The 11,911-nt window shown below is 66.8% G+C and overlaps 2 protein-coding genes across 4 annotated transcripts; both read left to right on the forward strand.

The window, feature by feature from the left end:
* Positions 1-768: 768 nt before the first annotated feature.
* SHC2 (SHC adaptor protein 2) lies at positions 769-5,552 on the forward strand. Its single transcript, XM_065042130.1, has 13 exons — positions 769-1,371; positions 2,049-2,119; positions 2,491-2,551; positions 2,724-2,843; positions 2,959-3,012; positions 3,245-3,296; positions 3,469-3,595; positions 3,748-3,928; positions 4,012-4,078; positions 4,171-4,335; positions 4,567-4,868; positions 4,979-5,115; positions 5,243-5,552. The coding sequence occupies exons 1-12, from the start codon at positions 784-786 to the stop codon at positions 5,105-5,107; spliced, it is 1,917 nt and encodes a 638-aa protein (XP_064898202.1). The 5' UTR covers positions 769-783; the 3' UTR covers positions 5,108-5,115; positions 5,243-5,552.
* A 2,007-nt stretch (positions 5,553-7,559) lies between these two features.
* Positions 7,560-11,549, forward strand: C2CD4C (C2 calcium dependent domain containing 4C). Of its 3 annotated transcripts, none has more exons than XM_065042140.1 (2): positions 7,560-7,828; positions 8,235-11,549. In XM_065042140.1, exon 2 carries the CDS (start codon positions 8,254-8,256, stop codon positions 9,505-9,507), a length of 1,254 nt encoding a protein of 417 aa, XP_064898212.1. In that variant the 5' UTR covers positions 7,560-7,828; positions 8,235-8,253; the 3' UTR covers positions 9,508-11,549. The 3 variants fall into 3 exon arrangements, with proteins under 3 accessions (XP_064898212.1, XP_064898210.1, XP_064898211.1); XM_065042138.1 differs by having other exon boundaries at positions 7,754-7,816; XM_065042139.1 differs by lacking the exon at positions 7,560-7,828 and adding an exon at positions 7,830-8,123.
* Positions 11,550-11,911: the final 362 nt, after the last annotated feature.

Genomic DNA, 11,911 nt, shown 5'->3' on the forward strand with positions numbered 1-11,911 from the left:
GGAGGCTCCAGTTTTGTTTGTACAGCCGGTGTGGGGGGAGAGCTCCCGCCTGCCTGCACGGCAGCATCACCCGCCGCCCCCGCTGAGGAGCATCCTCCCCGGGCAGGATGCGGGCGGCTCTGCCCGGCCAAGGAGGCTCCGTGGGAGGCCAGAGCCAAACGTCGGGGCATCAACCCATCGCCTCGCAGGGCTCAGACCCTTTGCCCGAGCGGCTCCTGCTGCTCTGGGCACGGTCAGGAAACCCCAATGGGACCCTTTATCCGCACCAGCCCTGTGCCCATCTCACACCCGGGAGAACACACGGGCTGGCCCCTCCGAGCCCCGCGGTGAGCAGGATGCTGGGCAAGAGGCCCGGGTCCCTTGAACCTCTGGGAAACAGCAGCCACAGGGCTGGAGGAAGGGCAAGTTACTTGATTGAGGTCAGAAAGTCCCTTAAGGTGGTGTTTTGTTGTGCATTTTTTTTCCTTCCCTGCTTGCTGCAGACACTGGCAGAGAAGCAATAAAATGATTGTGCTTTTTACTGCCTGAGTTCTCCAGCCAGATAAAAACGAGCAGGAGTCAGACCTGGGGTGAACAAGAGCACGGGGTGGGGGGGCCGAGCGGTCGGGGGATGCTGGAGAGGCTGGGGGATACCGGAGGGGCCGGGGGGGCCGAGCGGCCGGGTGATGCTGGAAGGGCCGGCGCGGGGTGGGGGATGCTGGGGCGGCCGTGGGTCCGGCGTGGCCGGGGGGCGGGGGATGCGCGGGCGGCCGGGGGGGCCGGGGGGGCGGTGGAGCTCGCACCATGACATCAGCGCGGCGCGGCCCCGGGGGAGCGGGCGGGGGGCGGGAGCCGGCGCGGCGGCGGCCGAGCGGAGCGGCGGAGCGGAGCGGCGCGGCCCCGGGCATGCTCCCGGAGCCCAAGTATGACCGTTTCCGCGACGAGCCGCTGACCGCCCCCATGCCGGCGCCGGCCCCCGGGCCCGGCCCCGCGGCGGCCGAGGAGCCCGAGCCCGGCACCACCTTCTGCGCGCTGCTGCCGCGGATGCCGCAGTGGAAGTTCCCCGGCCCCGCCGGCTTCCTCGGCCGCGGCCCCGCCGGCACCGGCCGAGAGCTCTCGGCGGCGGCCCGGGGGGGCGGCAGCGCGGGGGCCCCCTCGGCGCTGGCCGCCGTGCTGGGCGCCTGCGAGCCGCTGTGCGCCGCGCCCTGCGCGCTGCCGGCCGGCGGGCGGACGCGGGGGGCGGCGGGGGCGGCGCGGGCGGCGCGGGCGGAGGCGGCTCGGCCGGGCGGGGACGAGTGGAGCCGCCGCGGCAGCTTCATCCGCAAACCGGCGCAGGGCTGGCTGCACCCCGACGAGCGGGTGCTGGGGCCCGGCGTCTCCTACATCGTCCGGGTAAGTTCCGCCGCAGCTGGACCCCGGCGCGGGAGGGCGCGAAGCTCCCGGTCCCACGCGTGTCCCGGCTCGGCGGCTCTGCCCGCTCCTCCCCGCGGCTGCCCCAGGGAGGGCTGTGCCACCAAGGGCTGCGGCCGCGTCCCCAGAGTCCCGCGGGACCTGCCATGGCACGGGCATCACGGGAGCCCGTGGCGCTGTGACCGTGGCCAAGGGGACGTGGTGAGGGTCCGGCCTGGGGGGTGTCTTGGGCAGCCACCCCCAGCATGCGCAGCCTGCAGCCCTCTTGCCCATGGCGGGTAACCCGGCCTTGTTACGCTGCCCACATTGTCTGGCACACCCTGGGAGGGTGACACAGCCTATGACCCAGCCTGGGACGGGCAAGGAGCCGGGGGATTTTCTGAGCTGGGAAACCGGCCCTGGGACCCAGGCCCTACGAGGGCACCAAAAGCCAGAGCACACAGATGAGTTTGTTTGGTCTCAGTGCAGGATCTGAGCATGTGATGGGGCATTTTGTGGTGGAGGGTGTAAGGATGCCATGCGCTGGGGTAAGAGCCCTGGAGCTGGCACTGAAGGGAGCCTTCTCACTGACACCCGGCTCCTCCCCTCCTCTCCATCGCCTGCCCCGGGCTGGCGATGGTGGCCAGAGGAGGCTGCTTTGGTCATGTCCCCCCTTGCAGTACATGGGGTGCATCGAGGTGCTGCGCTCCATGAGGTCCCTCGACTTTAACACCCGGACACAGGTCACCAGGTACGGCCCCGCAGTCCCACGTTCCCACACCCCAATGCCACCCAGAGCCCCCAGCAGCCCTGGGTGTTCCCCCTCTCTGGGGCCCTGCAGAAAGGGGGGGACACGGGGAGCCCTGCCCCATCGGATCTGCCCTGCACACGGGGACACGGCCGAAGGGCACTGCCACGGATCGATGGGTGGAAAGAGGAGAAGGGAGGTGGCCCTGGCTGGGATTACGCACCATGGGGCAGCGCTGCAGGGACTCTGCGGCACCCGGGGCTGCGGGGGCTGATGGCCCCAGACCCCGCGGAGCTGCAGGTGGGGGAGGCAGCTGGGAAGGGACAGAGCCCTGCAGCGGTGACCGGTAACCGGTAACCAGCCGGGGCTTGCAGGGAAGCCATCAACAGACTGTATGAGGCGGTGCCGGGCGTGAAGGGCATCTGGAAGAAGAAGGTGAGTTTCCACTCAGCCCAACCCTGGGGCTGCAGGACAGGGTGCTGGGGGTGCCTGCCCGGTTCGTGGGACAGAGCCCGGGCGTCTCTTGAGGCACTGTTCTGCCTCCTTCACCCCAGAAAACCTGTTCCTAGGGGGCTGCATCACCCCCACGCTCCTCTTCTCCCGTCAGGCTCCCAACAAATCCCTCTTCTCCATCCTGGGCAAGAGCAACCTCCGCTTCGCTGGCATGAGCATCGCTGTCAACATCTCCATTGATGGGCTGAACCTCATGATCCCCACCACGCGCCAGGTGAGAGCCGTCCCTGGGGACGCAGCCCTGTCACCTCCCAGCCGTCTGCCTCCTGCGAACCGGGGGGCTGGCAGCCCCCACACTAATCCTGCCATGGGCCGTGTCCCCCCTGCAGATCATCGCCAACCACCACATGCAATCCATCTCCTTTGCCTCGGGCGGGGACACGGTGAGACACTCGCGCCCCAGCCCTGGCCAGCTGTGGTCCCTTGGGAGCGGCAGGGACAGGGACCACGGGGACAGGGACCACCTGTCCCATGGCTGAACCAAACTGTGGGGCAGCTTGGTCCCAGGGCAGGATGTGGGGCTGGGGCTGAGCCTGTCCCCTTGCCCCTGCACCCCTGGCCCTGCTCCCCGCACAGCAGCAGGACATGGGCCCTGAGCATCCCCTGTGCCCCCAGGACACCACCGACTACGTCGCCTATGTCGCCAAGGACCCCATCAACCAGAGAGGTGATGCTGGCCCGTGCGCTTGGGAGCTGTGTGGAAGAGGAGGGATGCGCTGGGGGATGAAGGCTGGAGGAGGGAATCTCTCCTGGGGGCATGAGGGGTGGCTCAGGGCAGCCCTGGAGGGGTGGTGAGAGTGTGGGGGAAACATTCAAGCTGTCTGTCTGTCTGTCTGCAGCCTGCCACATCCTGGAGTGCTGCGACGGGCTGGCGCAGAGCGTCATCAGCACGGTGGGACAGGCCTTCGAGCTGCGCTTCAAGCAGTATCTGCACAGCCCCCCCAAGGTGGTGGCACCTCCAGACAGGTAGGGGGGTGGGGGGTCTCGCCGCGGCCCCACACCCCCTGTCCCGGGCACGTCCCCTGGCTGGGGGTCGCTCTGGGAGCCCCTGTCCCTGCAGGTGTGGGGAGGGGCCCGAGCCGGGTAGGGTGTCCTCAGCCAGCCCATCCTCACTGCAGGGCCCTGGGCACGGAGGAGTTGGCCTGGGGGGAGGATGAGGAGGTGGCTGAGCACGATTACTACAACAGCATCCCGGGGAAGGAACCGCCCCCAGGGGGGCTGATCGACTCCCGGCTCCGGCACGGCAAGATCCTGGGTCACGTCCGCACTCAGCCCACGGGCTCCAGCTCGCCCAGCCAGGTGGGCACCCAGGGCTGCTGCCGGCGCTGCCGTGGGGGTCCCAGGCAGGTCCCCCCAGCACCCGCCCTGTCTCCTCTCCCCAGGGTGGGTTTGCAGCCAGGCGAGAGCAGAGCAGCCAGCCAGGGCCACCCTGGGACCTGGAGAGCCAGGGTGGGTACCGCCGCAGGGGGACCCCGGGGGCCGTGAGCAGGGTCCCTGCGGCTCTGCCCTGCCCCGGCCACTGCTGATCCCTGTCCCCGCAGGCCAGCCCTGCGATGGGTACCTGCAGGCGGACGGCCACACCCTGGGGCTGCAGGACTACGAGGAGCACATGTACGTGAACACACAGAGCCTGGACGCCTGGGAGCCGGAGGTGGCGGCTCGTGGGATGCCAGAGGAGAGCCCCAAAAAGGACCTTTTTGATATGAGTAAGCTCTGTGCCAGGGGCAGCGGGGCTATGCTTGGGGCACGCAGGCGGCACCATCCCCCCCGCGCCTGGGCGCAGGCACAGCATCGTGTCTGAGGTGGCCATGGCGCAGCGGGGTCTGTCCCAAAGGTGGGTCCAGCTGTAACCGCAGCTCCTGCTGCTGCTGCTTGGCCCAGCGCTGTCCCCGCCGTGCCCCAGGAGGGTGACACCCCGCACCCCCTGGCTCCTGCAGGGCCGTTCGAGGATGCCCTGAAGCTCCATGAGTGCATCGCAGGGGGCGGCACCAGCCCCCCCATCGAGGACCAGTGGCCGAGCCCCCCCACGCGGAAGGCCCCCATCGCCCCCACGGAGGAGCAGCTCCGGCGGGAGCCGTGGTACCACGGCAGGATGAGCCGGCAGGACGCGGAACGGCTGCTGCAGGCGGATGGGGATTTCTTGGTGCGCGACAGCCTGACCAACCCGGGGCAGTACGTGCTGACCGGGATGCACAGCGGGCAGCCCAAGCACCTGCTGCTGGTGGATCCCGAGGGCGTGGTAAGGGCAGGGGCATGGGGGGCGATGGGGACAGGCACCAGGATTTGTGTGGAGCCCCCGTGCAGGCGGCAGCTCTTGGGGGTTCAGGACCGCTGTGCCCCTGGCCACAGGTGAGGACCAAGGATGTGCTGTTCGAGAGCATCAGCCACCTCATCAGCCACCACCGGCAGAACAAGCAGCCCATCATGGCTGCGGAAAGCGAGCTGCATCTCTGCCAGGTTGTCCGGAGGAAGCAGTGATGCCGGGGGTAAGAGCCCCTGACCCGCTCCCTTGTGCCAGGCCCCCTGCAGCACCGGGGCGAAGCCAGGGCCGCTCCGCGCTCCTCCCTTGGAGCCCGGTGGTGCTGGATGTCTCTGTCACTCCCACGTCTCCAGCTGGATTGTCCCCAGGAGCAGCTGCCACGCGAGGGCTCCCGATGGCCCTGAGCCCCCACAACCCTCCCCAGGCTGGGACCAGGATGAAGCTGCTGCGGGGAAGACGCAGGACAGGGACAAGCCATCGGCATGGCCGGCACAGCCAGGGCTGCTGAGAGGGAGGCGTCCCACGGCCCCCGGGGACCTCCCGGCCGGCTCGGGGCTTTGGCAGGTTTTTACGGCACATACGGCCCCTTCTCCAGCCTGTCTGGCTCGGGGTGCGGGTTCATGGTTTGGAATATGTTTCTAATTAAACCTGGAAATGAGCAAAGCGCCTGGGTTGTTCCTGTCACTTCCAGGCATGGTGCTGGGACCTGGGTCTTGCCAGGTCCCCTCTGCTTGCCCTGTCCCAAGCAGGTACCCGTGGCCTGCCCAGCTCTGCCCCGTGTGCCCGGTGATGCCACCACATCACCGGCACCCACCTCGAGGAGCAAGGTCACCCTGGCACCCTCTGCCCCTCGCTGGGGACAGTCCCCCCGGGATGGAGCTGTGGGGTGCGGGCTGAGTCAATGAATTGAATAAGCCCCTAAATAAAGCCCCGTAATGAATGTGTAATTTTCCATTGATAGTTGAATGCCTACAGGGACGTGGCGCTTCCATCTCAGCTGCTATTTTTTGTCATGTAGTAATGCATCTGCAAAGATAATTGCGCCGTTCCCTCAACAGCAGAGGCAGGAAAAGGCAGCGAGAGCCCGAACTTTCTTCATTTGCTGCCGGAGAAGCAGCCGGTGCCTTTCATCAGCCGCTGCTGGCTCTGCCCCGGCCCCTGGGTGCTGCTGAGAGGCAAAAAACAAGAAACCATTTAAACAAATAGGAGGCCTTGATTGAGTTAAGTACGGACATGAATAATGCAGACAGAGCACCACAGAGTACTCCCCTTGGAAACCGGGTTTCGGCTCTGCTCTGGACTGGTCCTTGCTGGGTGGGGGGCGAGGGGAAGGTGAGGGAGGAGGGGGCTGCGGGGGCTGGAGCTGCACAATGGTGGAACAAAGCAGAGAGTGGCATGTGCTGAAAGCGCTGGTGGCTGCCGGTGCGTTTGGAGTAGCAGTCTGTAGGCTCCAGAGTTAACGCCAGGCTGAAGTGGAGTTGCATGCCTCTCGGAGCTGCTCCTTCAGCACACAGGACGGCCAAGGTGTTTGGGGAAGGTTTGGAAGCCACAGAAGAGCGACTGCAGAGCGACGGACCTCAGTGTCTCTGCCTGACCACTGCAGCTCCTTTTCTGCCTGGAACCTGGCAGCCCTGCCCCGAGCCCAGCCCAGGCGAGCTCAGCACTGCAGCTCCCAGCACCCGGCTCCTCTCCATGCCCTGAGCCGAGCGGGCCGGTCTGGCCCAGCTCCAGCGTTCTTTGTTATCACCAGGGAACTCAACCATTTCTGCACCTTGTTTACCCACCGTTGCACAGGGTGGAGGAAAGGCAAACACCAGCCTTTTGTTCACCACCCTCCCTTTCATCCTCCTCTCCCGGCTCCATCTGGCCGCTCTGCCCCCACGGGACCGCGGGCTCAGCTCCGAGGCAGGATGCAGAGGGAGCCGAGACCTCCCGCCTCCCACATGCGCTGCCTGGCTGCGGTGGCTCTGCCAAAGGAGCCGAAGGCGCCCACCGTGCCAGGCTCACCCTCCTTCCCGGTGGTTGTTCCCAGCCCTGCACCGCCATGGGGTGACGGTGCCGTCCCTGCAGCCTGACACATCCACAGGCCAGGGAGGAACAGCCAGTGGTCCCTGTCCGTGTCGCTGTCCTGCTTGGTGCATCCCAGTCCTCAGGCTATAAATCCACCCGGTATCTGGGCTGGGGCTGATCACTCTGGTATGAGTGTCTCCTGTACCCCTTTTGCTCCCCCCGTAGCGCCAGGACGTGCAGTGACACTCCGTGGATCCTCCTCACGTTTTGCACCATTGCCCCCAGCACCACCTGGGCCGCATCCTCCCCCAGCACTGGCTCTGCCAGGTGCTGCTGAGATGTGTGACATGTGGCACTGCCTCTCCCCTTCTCCAGCCACGATATTAAACCACTTAATGCACTCAGCGAGTCCTTGAGCTCCGAGCGCCTTGGAGAGCTGTTGGCTTTGTTCAGCGCTTTGATGAGCTCAAGAGCTCGGAGGGGAGAACGAGCTGCGCCCGGAGGGGGACCGGCTCCGTCCCACTGGCCTCGGTCCCCGATGGCGCTCCGGGCGGGATGAGCTGGGGGAAACAAGGGGCCGCTGCCTCCGGGCCCCCCCCCGCTCCCGGTCCCATCCCAGCCCCAGCGCTCCCATGAGCGGGCGGCCGGGTGTCCCGGGGCCGGGTCCCCGCACCCCCCGAGCATCAGCACCCCGGGGCCGCTCCGGCCGGCTCGGTGCCGGTGCCGGTCCCGGTCCCGCCGGGCGCGGCGCGGGGAAATGCGGGGGCGCCGCGCTCGGAGGATTACGGCGGCGCGCGGGAAGGAGCGGGGCCGCCGCCGCCGTATAAAAGCGCGTCCGCGCGCGCCCCGCCCGGGCTGCGGCGGCGGCGGCGGCTCCGCTCCGGTGCGGCGGCTCCGGCAACTTCCCCAGCGCGGCGGTCGGTAGTTCGGTCGGTCCGTCGGTCGGTCCGTCGGTCGGTCCGGGCACCGCGTCGCGTCCGGCAGCTGCTCCCCGTGGGCCGCGGCCGCCCCGTCCCGTCGCGACCCATCGCTCGGGGCCGGCGGCGCCGCCGGGTCCGCGTCCCTCGGCGCGGCCGGTTCTCTCCCGTCCCTTGTTCCCGGGCTGGAGTGTCCCGGTGCCCATCGGTGCGGCCGATTCCTTGCCGTCCCTTCCGGGCTGCTGGGTTTCCGTGTCCCTCGGCGCGGCCGGTTCCCTCCCATCCTTGTCCCCGACCCCGCGGGCTGGTGAGTCCCCGTCCCTTGGTGCCGCCTGCTGCTCCCCGGGCTGACGGCTCCAGTCTGCCCCTGCCGGTCCCCGGTCCCCGGTGACAGCGTTGCTCCTGCGTTTTCTTCCAGCCCCGCACCCGGCAGCAACATGTGGCTCCTGGAGCGGCTGCGCGGCGTGGCGGAGAACGGCGGGTCCCGGGGTGCGGAGGAGTCCCAGCGGGGGTCCCGCTACAGTAACGTGCTCACCCCTGACAAGATCCCCGATTTCTTCATCCCTCCCAAGCTGAGCGCAGCACCTGCTGAGGCTGAGGGCCCGGAGCCCCCCACAGCACCTGCCCTGGGCCCCTCGGCATCGGAGCAGGACCTGGCTGGGCGCAAGCCCCCGCGCAGCCCCCGGCTCTCCAGCCGCCCCCGGCCGCGGGCGGCTGGCCGCCATATCATCCAGATCGAGAGTGCCGAGGACTGGACGGCTGAGGGGGGCTTCGGCACCAACGTGGACCCGCAGGCGCAGACGGCCATGTCGCTGCCCTACGTGCCCAAGGCACAGACCTCCTACGGCTTTGCCACGCTGGTGGAGAGCCCCCACACACGGCGCAAAGAGTCGCTGTTCCACAGCGAGCACAGCAGCCTCTGCCCCTCGCCGGCCACCTCGCCCAGCGCCCAGCGCAGGGCCAAGCTTAACGGTGAGAGCGGCCCCCGGGCGCCCGCTGACCTGGGCGCAGCCCTCATGCACCCCGGCCGCTACTTCAGCGGCGGTGAGAGCGACACGTGCTCCTCGGCCGAGTCTTCGCCCTTCGGCTCCCCGCTGCTCTCCCGCTCCGTCTCTCTGCTGAAGATCTTCAGCCAGGAGAGCCAGTCCAAGGTCATCAAGCTGAAGCATTCGGTCGCCCGCAACAGCTCGCTGTCCACCGACGACAGCTCGGCCGACACCAGCCCCAGCGCCCAGCGCCGGTCCAGGAGCGCCCCAGCCGGGGGGCAGCCGCCCGCCGCCCTCCTGCCCCTGGACCTGCCACCGGGCCGCGACCGGGAGCACAGCCTGCGGCTCAGCCGGGGCGGGAGCCTGCGCCTGGCCGCCGAGTACGACCCCTCCAATGCCCGGCTGCGCGTGCGCCTCGTCTCCGCTGAGGACCTCTATGATGCCCTCGTCGACCTGCGCAGCATCAACTGCTGCGTCTCGCTGTGCCTCAACCCTGGGAAGCTGCAGAAGCAGCGCAGCACCATCGTCAAGAACAGCCGCAACCCCATCTTCAACGAGGACTTCTTCTTCGACGGGCTGGGCCCTGGCCATGCCAGGAAGATGTCCCTGAAGCTCAAGGTGGTCAACAAGGGCAGCAGCCTGAAGCGGGACACGCTGCTGGGGGAGAAGGAGCTGCCGCTCACCTCCCTCCTGTCCTGCCTGTAGGCACTTGCTGCCAGCCCTGGAGGGACCCGGGCTGTCCCCCGGCCCCGGGGGGGTTTGAAGGGCCCCTCGGAGGGAGGGCCGGGCTGTGGCAGAGTGCGCGGTCCCCGGGGCGGTGCTGTTGTGGGGCTCTGCGGTGGGGCAGGCAGGGCTGGCAGCCGCAGCCTCTCCCCTCTGCTCCCCGCTGGGGCTGCGTCTCCTGGAGCCCAGCGGGGAGTCACCAGCCCGTCTTCACTGGGAAGGATGGATGTCACCTGCTGGGCTCTTCCCTCCCTGGTGCCCGCGTTCCCAGCTGGCCAGCACAAAGGTTGGAGGTGGGTAGATCTCTGTAGCATACTTACTACCACCTCTCTCAAAGCCCCGGCTGCTGGAGGCAGGTGATAGGATCAATCTCAGCTTTAATTTAAAAGACAAGTTTCTAGTCTCAGAAACTGCAGAGAAAATACTGCAGAGATGACCCAAGAGTGGGCCAAGGGAGGTGACCCTGGGGGATGAGTCAGGTTTGTGGGTTTCGAGCTTTTCCTATGCTGTCCCCAGCCCCGCAGGACTGCACAGATGTGCAAGTCTTGGTCTGACACCCCCAGCCTCCCCGACCCCCTGCAGCGTCCCCCACTGCTGACACCCTGCAGGAAACTGCTCCTGGAGCTTCAGGGGCTTTGGGTTTGCCCAAACCCCCGAATTGCCTGTGCCCAGCCCCTCTTTGTGTGGCTGGCATTGCCATGGGGGGGCCTGGCACCCCTTGCCCTGAGTGCTGTCCCAGCCAACACACTTGCTGACAAAAGCTGGGGTGACAAGATTAGCCCTCCCGGAGTGCTGGTGGGTGGCTCTGGGGATGTCCCTGGGGTCAGGCTGTGGCTGAGGCTCCCCCACCCTCTGCCCTCCCTCACCTGGGGGGCTCTGGCTTGTGAACCGCTGCCCCCCCTAGGTGGGGGGACGTGTCCCGTGGGGTCACGAAGCCCCAGTGCCCAGCGGGGAAATGCTGTGGGGGGTAAAAGCGGCACCTTGTTGTTGTTTGGTGTGGTGTTACCCGTTGCTTCGGGCTCTGCATGTTTCTGTGGAAGGGAGCAGAATTCGCAGCGCTCCTGTCCCTGCCTGTTGCAGCACGTGTGGACACACGCACACATGTGTCCCTCTGTGTTAACCTCTGTTGGTGGCAGTTGATGTTCCTTCCTTGTCCTTTGCAGCAGATGGCAGATTTCAGTGTTGGCTATTTATATCTGAGGCTGATCTTTCCCAGCGCGTTTTACTTCTGTCTGTAAATATGTTTCAGGTACGTGAGACATGGTTCTGATTGCGTGGTGTTTGCATGTCAGGGGGGATTTGGGGTGATTGTGGCTGTTTGTTGAGCTTGTGGCCGATACCAAACTGTGCAGGACTGAAGGAGCAGATGTGTCCCTCCTTTACAGGGGGTTTCCCACCTGGGGCTCCCCAGCAGCCAGCACAGGGATGCTCGTGGTCCCCGAGTGCTCTGGGATGAAGGGGGGGCTCTGGGAAGGGAGAAACAGGGAGATGGGCCATGGATGAACACCCTGCCCCTGAGCAGACCCATCTGGCTGCTGCCCCAGCCCCATGTACCCCCCAGCAGCACCGTGTGGTCCCCAGGATGCTGCCGGGGTCCCCCCTTCTGTGCCTGCAAGGGGCTGGTGGGACCCAGGTGCTGCTGGTGTGGGGGGGCCCCAGGTTGCGAGGAAGGGGGAGCAGGAGCCAGGCAAAGATTCTGGTGGTCCTTGAGAGGGCTGGGGGTGACGCATCCCCCTCGGCAGAGCCGTGTGCCTTTGGGTGTGGGGAAGGGAGATGATGCGAGCGGGGCCCTGGGCTGCACCATGGGCTGGGGCTGGCCCTGAGGGCTCGTGCTGGCCCCCCGTCTGTCCCAGGGTGGCCTGGTGGGGGTCACGGGGCGTGTGGACGGTGAGCCCTGCTCTGCCGGGGCTGTGGGACCCGGGACGTGGCCTGGCTGGGTCTGTCCTGCCCTGTAGCTCTTTTCTACTGTTCCTGCTTTGATATTTCCGTGGCTGGATTTAATGATGCATTTTTTGAGTGAAAAATATATATATATATATATAAATACCTTAATGGAATGCTTGTTTACAGATGACTTCCCCTTTTTAGTGTAATAAAGTCATTTCTAAAACAGATGCAGGTTGTACCCTGGCTCCTGGTTTCCCCAAGGCGTTCCCTTTGCTGTTCGTTGTGGCTGCAGCGTCGCCCCAGCTCCGTTATCCTCCCTGCTGTGTCACGGAGGGTGGGGGGCAGTGCTGGCCCCCGCGCTGCCCAGCAGCCGCTTCTCTGGGCGCTGCTGCCCATTCCCAACAGCTCAAAGCGTTTCAGCAGCTCTTTTTGGTGCTGCTGACCACGGGGTGAGGTGGGGGAGAATCAGCTGGGGGGGAATAGGGGACGCGGGGAAGGC

The sequence above is a fragment of the Columba livia genome, chromosome 27 (genome assembly GCF_036013475.1).
Source record: "Columba livia isolate bColLiv1 breed racing homer chromosome 27, bColLiv1.pat.W.v2, whole genome shotgun sequence".
Classification (NCBI taxonomy): Eukaryota; Metazoa; Chordata; class Aves; order Columbiformes; family Columbidae; genus Columba; species Columba livia.

Coding starts and splice junctions, on each gene's coding strand:
- SHC2 (XM_065042130.1), top strand. CDS start 784: ATGACATCAGCGCGGCGCGGCCCCGGGGGAGCGGGCGGGGGGCGGGAG. Junction 3,929..4,011: donor GCTCCAGCTCGCCCAGCCAG/GTGGGCACCCAG, acceptor TCCTCTCCCCAG/GGTGGGTTTGCAGCCAGGCG. Junction 4,079..4,170: donor CTGGGACCTGGAGAGCCAGG/GTGGGTACCGCC, acceptor CTGTCCCCGCAG/GCCAGCCCTGCGATGGGTAC.
- C2CD4C (XM_065042140.1), top strand. CDS start 8,254: ATGTGGCTCCTGGAGCGGCTGCGCGGCGTGGCGGAGAACGGCGGGTCC.